We start from the raw sequence: 14,113 nt of genomic DNA, 5'->3' as shown, positions 1-14,113 counted from the left end.
ACAGCCGCAGCGCAAGTACAAGAAACTTGTGTATAAATTATGCACACTGTTGTTACCGTGAATTGAGCGTGAAAGTATCAGCCTCTTATTGGGTCATCGCATAAGATCGCTGTCTCAAATCGGAATTGTAGTACGGAGTTCTCCGTACAAGAAGTTACTAGTAGTATGCAGGAGCTCTGACTTGGCTTCCAAGGTTGCCTCATTTCATGAATCCGTCTTGGAGGAACTTTGATTTATTATACCCACTACGTCCTGATGCTAAAACCAGTGTAATCTTGCATAACATAGAATGACTCTTATTTAACCCATTATCTTGAGTTCTGCCTGGAGTACAGGCGTAAGTAAATACAGGCTTTCATCGTGACTTGGCCCCCAACTTGAGTGAAACGTACCTTTGCTATAGCGGCTGTGAACCCCTGTCTAGGCGTATAACTAATGCATACGACATCCACTAGCAGCCCCCCCAACCTGCAACCATCGTTTAGTATTCCTTTAGTCCGCGAACCAGAGATCGCGCGATCTCAAATTTCTCGCTTTGCCCATCCACCTGCCACACATGTGGTAGGATCTGACCATTAGCTTGATATTTCTCACCCTAAAGGTTCGGAGTTGCTCACGCGGAGGATTTTGACCCAGCCCCCTTATTATGCACGTATGAGGGGGCATTGTACTCCGTTGGTGAGGGGATTTAATTTCCTGGAATAGGAGCTGTCGGGTACGCGTGGGCTGTGGACTCCATTTAAAGAGACCGAGCATGGCAGGTAGTAGTATAAATTTTCTCTCACATCTCAATCCCCCGAAAGATTTCACTATCCTCTCTGGCAGCAATCACATTTCTGATAGATTTGGACTTGCCTAGGAAAGGGAATATATCCAACTTGACGACTTGGCGGAACAATACCTCATCAACATGAAGTCCACTGTATTGACATTTTGCTCTTTGGCAGATTTGGTTGACCGGACCCATTCCGACTCCCCTTTTTCTCAATGTGCCTACCTCGTCCAGCTTGGAAGCCCCTGCAAGTTCCGAATGAGGCACGAAACCTCCAACCAGGCCAAATTAGTCGTCGAAAAATACCTTGACATTCTCATTGGTCCTTCCGAGACATCTAAGGAGTCAATTCCACAATTTAGATTCCTCCAGGAGCTCGCCACTATACAACTTTGCAACAAGCACAAAAAGCATCATTCCCACGTCATAGGACAGTGGCTCAATGAATTTACTGCCAAACAGGCTTCTATCATACTCAGGTTGGCAAAGTACTACAACCTGAGAATCGAGGATACAGTTATTGGAGAAAGTCAAGAATCTGATGATGAAGATGACGAACAAAATTTGAATGTTACCGAGGAAGGGGATACATTGGAGGAGGACGATGAAGAAATATCAATCGTTGCTAGCCAGTCCTCATCGTCGCTCATATTTATTCGCCGCACAGCTATACGAGCAGAAGACGAAGTTGCTAAGAGCGTCACCCGGCTTTTGCAGCAGCCTATTGAAAAGGAATCCCAGAATTCAAATTCTGGATGGATATATATCATATCTCCTCTTGCAATGCCAGGAAAATTCAAAGTTGGCCACACTACTCAGAAAGACCCTCAGTTGCGACGTTTTCCAGATCACAAAAGGTGCCATGGCGAGTTTAAAGTTCTGGTAACGAAACTGGTACCTTATGCGTTTCGCGTGGAGCAACTCATATTGAAGGAGCTCTATAACCAGCAGTTGGGAAAAAAGTGTGAGAACCCGAAATGCTCTACTCAAGTTCACCGCGAGATTGTTGGCGTTGATCAGGAAATTCTGTTGAGATGTTTCGAAAAATGGGTAGAATTTGTGGAGTCTTGCCCATACAGCAACCTGGGTGTCTTGACAAAAGAGGCCAAGGAAGCCCTACCTCGTCCTGCTTTGAAAATCCACCTCAGCAGCAAGCCAACTTCCCGCCGTTCTACCGGCTCGACTCCAAGAAATAAAGAAGGAAGCCAGAGTTCTCCGAGCACACCCTCGAAAACGAATCTTAAGGTTCCCACTTCGGCCCAAAAGAACATGAGAGCTCATTATACTGAGCCGGATCAAGACGACTCGGGCCTATCCTCGATGATCGCAAACCTTCATCTCACGCCTTCAAAAAGCGAGAGGGATAGTAGTCCCAAGAAACCGCGATACTCCATACCTGGAAGTTTTGACTGACCCGCTGAACTAGTAGTAGATCTCTTTTTATATTCTGCTATTTAGTGTACATAGAGCAAAAGAAAATCAGACAATATTGAAATCAATCGTACTATTATATCTTGAAATCAGCTATAATCAAGGGAATGAGAACGGATTATATCTCAGCTCAAGGACTCAGTGGTAAGGAAAGACCAGTTTGGCTGAACCAGGGTAGGTAGAATTGCCATTTATACCTAATAGCAAGTGAATGGCCTAGCGACTGAACCTGTGAATCTTCAAATGGCCATTACTATGCGTATACCAGAGACATCGGATTTGAGAGTTACCAAGCTTGCGATACTGGCATATGTTCCGCATCCCAGAATTATTAAACCAACAAATAAGACGACTGCATTGCAGATGGCTGTCTACAAATTGTGTCCCGAATACCAATTCCTCTTCTTCAGCAAGAAAGGCCACATTATAGGCGGAAGATGAAATGAGATTCCGGACACAAATAGTGAAGGCACGAACAAAAGAATTTCTGGAAAGAATGAAATTGCCTCCAATATGACCCAAGCTACCTACCCTCGTGGTAATCTATACTAGCCCGATCTATGTTAAGCACCCCTTTCTCTTGTTGAGCTCCCGTAACTTCAGTCATCCTAACTACCTAGGTATGCAACTCGCGGCCATAACGGACGCCCCTTCAGCCCCTTTCCCCCTTTGACTTGGAGTGTCGAAATTGAAATGCAAAAGCCGACTATATTTAGTAGATCTGTACGCGGCCCCAATGCGACACTGTCAAAATTCAACTGAAATCGAATCATGCATCTGTCTTAATCAAATTCGTTCTGATCTACGTTCTTGAAACCTACGCTCAGTATTTCAAGACCAGCAACCAACTTGAAGCACAGGGTCCTTGACCTTGAATCTCATTGGTCTCTCTGCAATATTATAGCCATCACCTCCGTACGCGCTCGGTCGAATATCGATTTGCATGGCCTGACGACCTTGCAGAAACAACCAAATGAGATGATTCTGTCAGTTTGCTTTCTTGGAGAGTGGCAGAGCCGTAACTCATGATAATAACTCTGAGGTGTGTCTTACATCCTCGGGTGCTGAGACTAGCAAAAATACGCTGGAATGTAGTGATCCACGAAAAACCACTGAGCTGGGTCGCATGGACCAAATCCACAGCTTCAATGTCCACAATCATATATATCTCTCGCATATTTCCAAGCACTTTAGCCAATAGCTCGGTCCACTCGTCAAGTGACTCCGCAGAACGAAACTGGACACAACTCATCGCCATATCACGCTCAGAATGTTGTGACAAATTGAGCTTTAGGCCTTGGCATATCATGTCCTTCAGAATATCATCAACAGATATCCCATTCGCTTCACAATTTGCTCCGGTTGTTTTGAGTACCCATATTATAGGGAAATTCTTATCCCGAAGTTCATGGATCAAGTTCACTGCGAAGGATCTGACATTGTGTTTCGCTTGATAATCACCTTTGACCATTATAACCGAGGATTTTCTCTGCGACTCCCACTTGACGAACTTCTGGTCTAGCCAGAACTGGTTGTCGTGCTTAGCCAAAGGCTTTCGTTTTGACCTGTGGTTCTTGCATAAATATGACACGTACGACAGCGATTTCAGAGGGTCAACTTTTCGAAATCCGCTCATGTATTCCATTATTTGATTGAGTTGGAGATCTGTTAAGCGATGATTGGTGTCGATGGCTGCGTTGGAGTTGATTATCTGGTACTCTATAGCCATTTGTCAGTGTATTTGGAGCAAATATCGCCAAAATGGCACCATGTGCATTCTTGTACCTTGCATGGCTCTATACATATCTTGAAAGGCAGATAACATTGTCTCCTGATTTTGACTTATTTTTTGCACTTCAAGATGCATATCCCGTTGCTCAGCTTGAGCCGCTCCCGTCGCCAAACGCTCCACTTCTTTTCTGTGATCTGTGATATCTCGGATGAGATCTGCATATTGTAGTTCTGCGGGGTGTGTGAAAGACTTCAAGATACGGGCAAGTCGGCCTTTTTGATACCAATCGAATGCACGGAGAATGAATCGTATGATACAGGCATACAAATTTGCAACTGCTCTCTTCATCCGCCGTGTCGGATAAAGTATTGTAGAAAGCTGGATGTGGGGAAGTGATTCGGCGATATTTGTAAGCGCTTCAGCAAGAGTGGCGACCGATTTAGAATGGTTTTCGACGAGCTTCAAAATATCCATTGATCAGTGACATGCATTGAATTTCCCCAGAAAATAAAAATGACTGAGGATCGTACGACAAATAATAATTTTAGCGAGCCCCATGCCAAGCTGACATATTCGGGATGCTGTTGAACAAGTACGTCCATGATGTTACCATAATAGCAAATTCGTTTCGAAAATTCTATGAGCCAATGTTTGACAGTACTTTTTGACGTTCTGTCATATTGTTCCTTTGCCCTCTGAACAATAAATTGAATATCCTCGAGACAGTTCGCCTGTTGAATTATGTCTCGCTCTTTATCGTTCAAGGTGGTATTACTATGGATTATCACGATCGCATCTTGAAATAGTCCTCGAAGGTCATCCAGATACCTATAGAAAGCCACGATCAGTTACTTTGAACGAAGCATTGACATATAATGCTAAGAACATCATTCACTCTTCTTTTTCATCCCCTTGGTACCAGTTACTCTGGGTTTGTAACGGCATGATGCTGATCTTCTGATTGGTCGTTCACCGAAAAGGATATCTCATGGTTAGGAGCTCAGTCAAGTAGTTTTAATAAATACAGAGCGAAGTTAAGCCTCAAGACTCAGAGAGTGCCTAATCCTGACCCCGCATCGGCTGCTGACATCTCGTGATTGACACGTCAGGGGCCACATCAAAACTACCCTAATGTAATAACTAGCTGGAGCGGGGTAATTGCACCAAATTGAAGTTGGTGCTTTCCAGTGTTTGGCACGATATTCCATGACACCTCAAAAATCTCCTTCCGGGCGCATATTTACTGAGTGCCAGTCCCTGTGACTCAAAATCTTACACCGGAAGATATCATAAAAATACAAGAGCCCTTGAATCCGTCTAATTGCTCACATTATGCCTAGATATCCTTCTACCCCTAGGGCTGACAAAGTCAGCCAAAGTGAAAGGGGGGGTCGGCAGGTATTCTCTTCCAACGGCAACAAAGAGTTAGATCCTCTCACCGACAGTTACGCGATTTCACGGGATAATACAATCGGCCGGGCTCCATCTCCTGGAATTTCCAATATTCTCCAAAGAGACAGGACCAGAAAAGGGAAACATCAGTCGACTGTACGCAGACAGATTGGGGAAAGACGGATAGACGATAATTTTGAAGCCAGACCCCGACGTGGGAAAATTCGAGAATACATCTCAGTCGAAGAATCCGATGAAGAGAGTATGTATGATGAAAGTATTCATTATACTACAACCAATGGCTCTGAAAGATGGCGAGAAGATGCTACAGAGGAAAAGCCCCGAGCTCTTGTCCTGCATAAATCAGAGTCGGCTGAGTCCAATTTTGAAAATCCGGCGGAAGAGGCAGAGCTTCTCAGGGATGAAATTGCTCAGCTTAGGGCAAAACTCAAATCGAAAAGTTCCGGTCCAGCTGCCCCTGATTATCGGTCTCAAACATTTCATTACCTTGACGATGCTTGCTTTCTTGATGAACCCCGTTGGGAAACAGGAGAGTATGCGCCAACTCTACAGGCAAACAGCAAAATCAGCAACGTTAGCTACTATCTAGAGCAACATCCTGAAATCGCATTCTTCTTCATGAAAGATTACAAAAGCCGAGCACCGGCTGACCGAACAAAGATCGAAACCCGAGATGGAGTTTTCCGAACACCAAAACCTTTCGAGGAGAGCCTACAACTTTTAGCTGGGGCAATGAGAGATGCTGTCAATAAGGTTGTCCGAAAGGTTCCTAATTTCTCGGAGTATTTTCCTCACTTCGATGTTAGGAAGCCTATTGTTGCACCATATCTATTCATGTTTCATTCTGCACCTCATCTTGATGATATACTTGAGAAAATCGACGGACTAAGCCGAAGGCTGATACAAAAGCTGTGGAGTCATATCAACGAAGGCTACGGTGTCCAATATCTGCGCGCACGAGAGAAAACCAAAGATGGCAAGGTCTCAGCTGAGCTTTTGAAGTATTTGATCAAGCCGGGGGACATTTTGGCACATCCAGATGGCCCTAATACCCGAGCTTACATGGCCTTGCAGTGGCCTGAAGAGGATCCACCTCCTGATGACGGCCATCCGGAGGATTACGAAGAATTCGATCCGATTCGAAGAAAGGAGACATACTCATTTCGTGATGATACAAACATTAAAACACTTCGTTACTCATGGAGTATTCCCGTGGCCTTTTGGGAATTTGATGGTGTGTTTCAAAGGTCCGAAAAAGTGCTCAAAATTACCATGAAGGTTTCTATGAGAGACGAAATCGTGGAAATCAACAGTCTAAAGTTTTATCCCTTGCAATATGCCCCAAAAACAATCGAACAATCTTTAGAGCACCGTGGGAACACTTTCTGGCAAATACGATCTCGAAAGTTTGTCAGTTACAGCCAGAAAGAACCTGGAAACTTAACGAATGTGAGTTTTCAGCCGCATTACCGCCCCAGTCTACTTCCCACAACTTACCTCCTACTTACTAGGCCGAGGAACGTTTCATGGTCGATATAGAAACTTTCAAAGCACTTCACCCTAGTTCATCTCTAGCTCGAGCTTTTCTCCGGGATGACCTTGGCTCAGCTATTGTGGCCGGTAATGATCCTTTCCCAGACGGGTTTCTTTTACTGTTACCTCCGACGGTCCCAGGATATAACATGCTTCACAAAAAATGGGGTACGGACTCAACCTATGCTTTCCCGAGGGGCTTTTTGCTAGGTGTACTAACTTCAAGTAGTTGATCTATTCGTGGACCAAATTTCAGATATTACATGGAATAAACAGGCTTTCAAGGATTTAGTGGTGGATTTAGAGATCAAAGAACTCGTTCAAGCTTTGGTTACGAACCAGCTGACTAGCGTGAAGTCAACAGATGTCATTAGTGGTAAAGGAAACGGGCTGATCCTGCTCCTCCACGGGGGCCCCGGAACAGGAAAGACTTTTACTGCCGAAGGCGTAGCTGAATTCGCCGAGAAGCCGCTATTTCGAGTCACTTGCGGTGATGTGGGTACAGAAGCAAGAGAGGTGGAAACAATGCTTCAAGCAGCGTTTCACCTGGGTAAAATATGGGATTGTGGTACGTATTCGACTTTACAGCTGCGGAAAAAGGAAGATAATTGACTGATAATTTCTGAATTAGTTGTTCTACTCGACGAAGCTGATGTTTTTCTTGAAGAGCGCGATATGAGAGACTTAAATCGCAATGCGCTTGTCTCGGTCTTTCTTCGTGCATTGGAATACCATAATGGGATTTTGATATTAACATCAAATCGAGTGGGTACTTTTGATGAGGCATTCAAGTCTCGCATTCAGCTAGCACTGCACTACGAAAACCTCACCAAGAGCCAACGTCGTAAGATATGGCGTAACTTCATGGGTCGTCTGAAAGATATAGACGAAGACAACATTGAATTCGAGGATGTCATTGACAACCTGGATGAGCTGAGCAGCCATGACATTAATGGGCGCGAAATTCGCAACGCACTTACTACCGCACGGCAGCTGGCTCTATTCAAAGGAGAGAAGATGGGCTCTGCACATCTGAAAAAGGTTTTGCGAGTAAGCGGAATTTTTGGTAAATACCTGAAAGACTTAAGAGGTGGCCTTACTGATGATCTTCTGAAACATGAGAGCGGCGTCAGACATTCATATAGCGTCAAGAAAGCTGCAAGCTTTGGGTAGTGAAACCACTTTCTCTTTTTGGTTTTTTTTGGGGGGTTTTCTTTTTCTTTTTTTGGATGCTTGCATGTCTCTTAAAGCTCTCTGTGAATCATTGTTGCTGAATTCTGGTCTAAATATAACACCAACGATGGACTAACACGTGTGAATAGCTTTGAGTTCTCCAATTAAGCGTATTGGTCTAGGTAACTGGTCAAATAGCTGGCCGAGATAGATATACTCAAGCTTCAATGATGAAAAGACGACCGGGGGAGGGACAGTAAGGGTGCAGCGTCAAGGGCCTAAATTTGTACACAAACATACAGTCAAGAAGGATTGAAAATTAGAATCAATTCCGATCGAAATGAACACCTCTTCAATAACAGCTCTTCTGCAAGGGGAAGAGTTCGTCCAAAGTGCTTCCGTTGGTAAGCCTAAGGCATAAAGACCCCAAGAAAACTATAGGGCACTCGTCTGCGCCCCGGTATGGGCGAGTATTTGAGTCTGAATCCGGCTATTTAGTTGGCTCACAAATCTAGAAGATATCTATAACTCTGGTCTTTTTCTCTTTAAAGGTATAATAGTCTTCTAAAGTATCTTCCTCACTAAATTGAAGAGCTGCTAGGATAATAATAGCTTTCTTATTAAGGACAAGACAAGCTATAGTCGATCCTAGTATAGAGGTAGGACATTCCTCTTTATCTATAAGATAAAGCCTACGAAGTAATAACCTGAACTCTTCTCGGATACGATTATCTGAAGTATCTTCTAGGGCTTCTTTATCTGAGACTTTACTAAGCTTAAAGTGGTGAGCTGCTTAGCTTGTATAGGCTGGTAGGCCAAATTTTGATTGCCTGGGGTATTTCTTTAAGAACTGAATATTCTGTGATAAAGACCCAAAAACTCTATGTAGGAATATGATACAGGATGTTATCTAGATTTGTAGCGCGTTCTTGGTTATAGACCACCTCCAGTAATTTGCGCACGTCATTAAGCGACTTGTGATAGACTAATTTCCTGGATAATACAGGATCGGCTTCCGGGAGATTATCCAGTTTAACAAGTGGTCTGAATAGCGGATCTGATACGCCAAAACAAAGTGGTCTGAAGGGTAAAGCGGCAAGGGCATTTGCCCAGCGAATCAAAAAGAAATGACTAAAATCGGACATACAACAGATATTGTATGTCGGTGGCCACCTAGCGCCCACGAATTTGTCCTCGGCAGCTTGCCGCCCTAGCGGGCGCCCACTTCATCCCTTTACCTGAAGAGCTGAATCGGACACGTAAAAGTCACATTCGTGAATTTTGATATAGGAAGTCTAGACAGGATACTCCAAGCGCTTGAGCAATAAAGTGAAAAAGAATTTGCTTTTTCTCACCGGCCCATATTCGCCTCGCTGCTGTTTCAGTAGACTCTGGCTTACAGATCACACAAAGCAATTATCTCTTGGTTGATCTAGACAATACTGACAATAAGATAATATTCTGAAAGATATTACCACAAACAGAGAAGAAGAATCTTGTTCTCCAAAGGCTGTATCTCCGGCTAAACAAATAGTTTTATCAAATCATATTCCAAGTCTCAAAATTCACTCAATCTGTAAATCTGTAAATAATGTCTTAAGTAACTTACTATTAATTAACATAATTAAATCAGAGCCAAGTGTACTGCAAGGATACTGCAAGGACTCTGTCAGGACCTTCAGGCCAGAATAAGGAAATTCCGAGGCTTTAATTTTACTTTATGGAAGTACATTGCTTTTAAAAAGATCCAAACAATATTATATTATAGAAAGAGAAATAGATAATTGTTTGATGATATATCAATGGTTTCATAAAATCATATTTATCTACAGCTAAGATGAACGAGTACATTTTTCCCCAGGGCTTTTAATAATTTGGTAATTATTGTAAAATAAACCTGGCATCGAAACGCTTTAGAGCCTTAAAATATACTTGATATTCTTTAGATCAATCCTAGTTTCAGTTTGATGATTCAGTACTTTTGTATTATTCAATTCTGTAAAAATAAAAGGATTTATGAATTGACTATACAGTAGAGATAAGATTTAGCCCTGATATCTTCGAGCCGCACCCTATCAACTTTAAACAGTCTTCGGTCACTGCTAGGATGAAAAAGTCTCCCCGTCTTGTGTCTCGTGGCTATCAAGAATAACTCCCAACTCAAGAATATGGGTAATTTCTTTGGCACTATGAGGTCTTGATGTTGATAGAAATGAAGCCATGTTAGTCCGCCACAAGCCTGTTATGTAGCTCGGAAGTTGCACTTGACGCATTTTCAATTCTTCGAGGAACCGTGCCAATAGCCTCTCGAGGTCGAATATCAAGAGCTTTTCTTCGTCTTGGATCTCCTTTATTTCTTCTGGCTCAAATTTTCTGTATTCATACAAGCAGGTATGAGTGATATCCAGGCTTTTGAATGTAATGAAGCGGATGATGCCAATACTCAAATGGTTCTTTAAGGCCTCATCAAGCTCGGGCTCGAGTTTTGAAGGAAAGAGAACAACAATCAATAATTCAGCAAACAGATGAATGAGCTTGGCCGCAGTATCATGGTCAGTTCGCGTGGGCAAAAGTCCGCTCAAAAGGGTCGTCATTGGAGAACATCCATTTAGAGAACAGGCACATTTGCAATCATCTCGAGTATTGCAAGAAAGAATTGTTCTCAATAAAGCCTTTGAAGGTTCACTCAGCGAATAAATTTTCCATAATGAGTGTTTCAAGTTGTCTTCTTTCATCCAGTACAGAATTGATCCCACGTTATTTCCTATTTCATGCAAGGCCGATCCAGATAAGTTTTGGTGATGAAGATCAGCGCCTTTGCCGATCAGCCAATTGATCTTTTGCAGGAAGACTTCTAAGTCACATGGTGGTGTTGTTCTCCAAGCTTTTGTCAGACACGTCTGATTATCACGATCGATTTCATCCACGTCTCGGAAGCCAGCACTCCATAATCGCTCAGCCAAATCAAAATTGACACCAATGCAGTCAAAGACCGACCATCTATAGTGCTCTAGAAGACCTTCTAGGCACATAGAAGTTGTTTGAATTAGTTTGTATGCTTCATAAGCGTGGATATTTAGTAGGCTTGAGGATTCGATGCGTAATTGATCTCGGACACTTTTTGGTAAATGTTCCTCTGCAAGTGCCTGTAATTGCCTTCTGCGATGAATCAACCCGTGAACAATGACATTTGAAATGGTCTGATTAGGATGCAAACTGGCGAGTTTGAGCACTCCATATCCAATGAAGCATTTGTAATCGTTCACCAATATGTTAACACTCTCCTCGCAGTTCGCCTCACATGCCGCTTTGAGGGCGCCTTCTGGGACTGCATGACCAGATTGAAGAATCATAGCTAAACCATCCCCCCCAACGAGTGTAGCTATTGATCCATTCCTTAAAATCAATCGTCCTTCTCAGTTGTGCGGTCATGAGTTTCCTCGATTTGTAAATAAGAGGCGCTAGCTCTTCTGGGAGATGGATATCTTTTTTCTAATTCAGCGTCACGGTTTTCAGATTGTCCTCTGAGGGTTAATTACCTTGGTGCCCTTTCTCATCAGCTATTCTCCAAATAAGGCGAAAGCTCAAGTCTTCGAAGAACTCATCATTCCTTCGTCTATCTCCTCTGTACATGTAGTAGCAAGGGTTGATAACGTTTTTTCGATGCCTCCAATCAAGGGATTGCAGGGTCATATACCCCCCCAGCTTGCAGTAGGTCTGAGCAGATATCAATCGTTATCTGCTGCTTCTCCATATCGTTGCTCTCATGACCAAAATTATCAATCATGTTGTCTGCAGGAGTCTCCCCGCGGTAATTCACGAGGTCTGGGGAGAGGCCCGCTTGTAAGAGATTTTGGATAAACAAACGCCAGACAAGTCGTGAACGCGAGTCCCAGTGAGAACTATAACGTTGCCAGGCAGTGACTATCTGTAGTTGTGGTTAATGAAAGACATCCAAATAACTGTAGGACTTCCAACACCCGGATCTCTCGAATATCTCTATGTGGAACCCTACAGTATCTATAGTTAATTGGCTTCAGGATACTCACATGCAGGATACCGTCGCCGCTTTGAAGAGTATCAGTCATTGATGCTTCACCAGCACAAAAGGCTTCTATAAGAGCATTGTATGTATTTTGGATCACAGTGGAGACATCCCGCGATTTTAAACTCTCCTCAGCAGTATGAAGACAGATGAATATTTGAGATTCCTTTGGCACAATAGCACGAAATTCAAGTTTAGGACTGATCGAGAAACCTCCTGCTCCGAATGTGCTTGAGTAAGATATCTCAAGAGAGACTCTCAGAGCCCATCTGCAAAATATCCTGCGATAGAGTATATCCACAACGTTTTTGCTTTCTGTATGAAGCTCACATCCGCTTGTAGAAGCCAGACCTGCGTTACGCTCTCCCCAGAAGTATGTCGTGCGACATGAGCATTTTTTTCGGCCTCGATTACGCTGGGATATGATAGTGATTCCGTGATTATGCGACTCTCCATCCAGTATTTGTTGGTGCTCCAACGCTGATCGGAGTAAGCCTGGTGTGAGAACTGGCTGAGCTTTGTTGCGAGTATTTTCCATTCGCTAAGTTTAGCAAAATTATTAGTATCAGATCAAAGTTGGAATTGTGTGGAATTTGGATAAGAGGGCAGACATACCATCTGCTTCAGATGATCTTCAAGTATTACCAGTCTATTCTCAATACTCATGCCGCGCTGGTCAGACCTTTCAGCATTAAGTAGCATCCGACTAGTATCGAGGGCATTCGATGCTGAAAACGCAAGGGCGATGTCTGTTTGCTCCTGAGATACCAACAACATAGCGCTTGAAGTTTTTTGATTAGCGACGAAATAAATTACCTCTTCTAGTTTTGACTCACATATTCAATGTTTGTAGTGTGGTATTGAGATGAGCTTGTAGCCAGCTTACAGTTTCCAAAAGTGTCATCAGTGTATCGCGTTTGAAAGGATACGTTATCCGATTGAGCTGAATTATGGACCCTAAAAGACCCGTACTTGTTTTATTGCATTTATCTAGCATCTTGCGTAATCTGTTTAGTCCTTCTTGGCAATTAAAGACGGAGTCAAGTGCAACGTTTGCTGATTGGCTCGTCAACGGAGAGGAGAAGATTTGGGTGTTGTTTAAAACATTTTTTAACACCTTCAACGTACTGTCGAAATCCGTTATACGGTTTGCGACGTCTTGAATTTGCTCATCATACGCTTTGAATGGCCCATAGTAAGTCAGGAGGCCCTGACAGACTGTGAGACCAAGGGAGATAACGCCTACCGCGCTCCCAGCCACAGAAAATGGATCGGTCATATGAGGTAAACTGTAACGCTCAATGGTTTCGAGAAGATTTCATCGGAGAGATGAAGGTCAAAGATTTGGAGGCCACCAAGGGGTACTTGCTAGTATTTATGGAGTAAAGGTAGGCGGCTCCGAATAGAGTCTTACCGCTAGTAGCCAGCCGCATTTCAAATCAGCCCAAGCGGTCAGTGCAATGATCGCGCTATACGAGTTCTAACACAGCCCCACCAAAGCTGCGCCTTTCCCTTCTTTCACCTCCTTGCTGATTCCAAATCCGCGGGTCGATAGATACCATATTCATATCGACAAAGGTCGTCGAGGTTTCACCAAGTGAGCCAGTGAATGCATCAATCTGCCTTACTACCCCTGGTCAGGAGAGGGTCATCGCTGAGATATCAGCGGCGAAAGGGCAACTTAGACTTAGAATAAGCGCCCTGGTAGACGTAACGACGTCATCCCACAGCAGCTCCAGGCTCCTGGGATGTTCTGCGAGACCAAAGACACCTATGAATGTGTGGGGTAATGAAACAAAATTGAGTCGATGGTCCAAGTCACAGTGGATGCCGCATTAGCCCATGAAATGCAGCCGATGTAACAGCAAAGACACCGTCAACTTGCGACAAACCCAATTATCTTTTCACGCTTATATAACATTTCCTCAAAATTAAGTACATCTGACCAGTGTGGAGAACAGGGCTTCCCGTCCGCTCAGCCGTACTTAAGCCGCACATCAAATGCCAATGATTG

The 14,113-nt window shown here is 43.6% G+C and overlaps 5 protein-coding genes across 5 annotated transcripts; 2 read left to right on the top strand and 3 right to left on the bottom strand.

Annotated features, from left to right (window-relative positions):
* Positions 1–910: 910 nt before the first annotated feature.
* On the top strand, positions 911–2,185 carry N7533_007984 (GIY-YIG nuclease family protein; the record flags this gene model as incomplete). The annotated part of the gene is made up of 1 exon (XM_057104634.1): positions 911–2,185. The coding sequence occupies one exon, from the start codon at positions 911–913 to the stop codon at positions 2,183–2,185; it is 1,275 nt and encodes a 424-aa protein (XP_056959591.1).
* A 925-nt stretch (positions 2,186–3,110) lies between these two features.
* Positions 3,111–3,848, bottom strand: N7533_007983 (uncharacterized protein; the record flags this gene model as incomplete). The annotated part of the gene is made up of 1 exon (XM_057104633.1): positions 3,111–3,848. One exon carries the CDS (start codon positions 3,846–3,848, stop codon positions 3,111–3,113), a length of 738 nt encoding a protein of 245 aa, XP_056959590.1.
* A 1,419-nt stretch (positions 3,849–5,267) lies between these two features.
* N7533_007982 (uncharacterized protein) lies at positions 5,268–6,887 on the top strand (the record flags this gene model as incomplete). The annotated part of the gene is made up of 1 exon (XM_057104632.1): positions 5,268–6,887. The coding sequence occupies one exon, from the start codon at positions 5,268–5,270 to the stop codon at positions 6,885–6,887; it is 1,620 nt and encodes a 539-aa protein (XP_056959589.1).
* A 3,269-nt stretch (positions 6,888–10,156) lies between these two features.
* Positions 10,157–11,407, bottom strand: N7533_007981 (uncharacterized protein; the record flags this gene model as incomplete). The annotated part of the gene is made up of 1 exon (XM_057104631.1): positions 10,157–11,407. The coding sequence occupies one exon, from the start codon at positions 11,405–11,407 to the stop codon at positions 10,157–10,159; it is 1,251 nt and encodes a 416-aa protein (XP_056959588.1).
* Positions 11,408–11,727: 320 nt separating this feature from the next.
* N7533_007980 (uncharacterized protein) lies at positions 11,728–12,876 on the bottom strand (the record flags this gene model as incomplete). The annotated part of the gene is made up of 3 exons (XM_057104630.1): positions 11,728–11,982; positions 12,104–12,640; positions 12,715–12,876. The coding sequence occupies 3 exons, from the start codon at positions 12,874–12,876 to the stop codon at positions 11,728–11,730; spliced, it is 954 nt and encodes a 317-aa protein (XP_056959587.1).
* Positions 12,877–14,113: the final 1,237 nt, after the last annotated feature.

The sequence above is a fragment of the Penicillium manginii genome, assembly GCF_028828005.1.
Source record: "Penicillium manginii strain IBT 31320 chromosome Unknown utg000005l:1.0-5665137.0:1.0-5668048.0, whole genome shotgun sequence".
In the NCBI taxonomy this organism is placed as follows: domain Eukaryota; kingdom Fungi; phylum Ascomycota; class Eurotiomycetes; order Eurotiales; family Aspergillaceae; genus Penicillium; species Penicillium manginii.
This window is presented reverse-complemented; position numbering and strand designations above follow the sequence as displayed.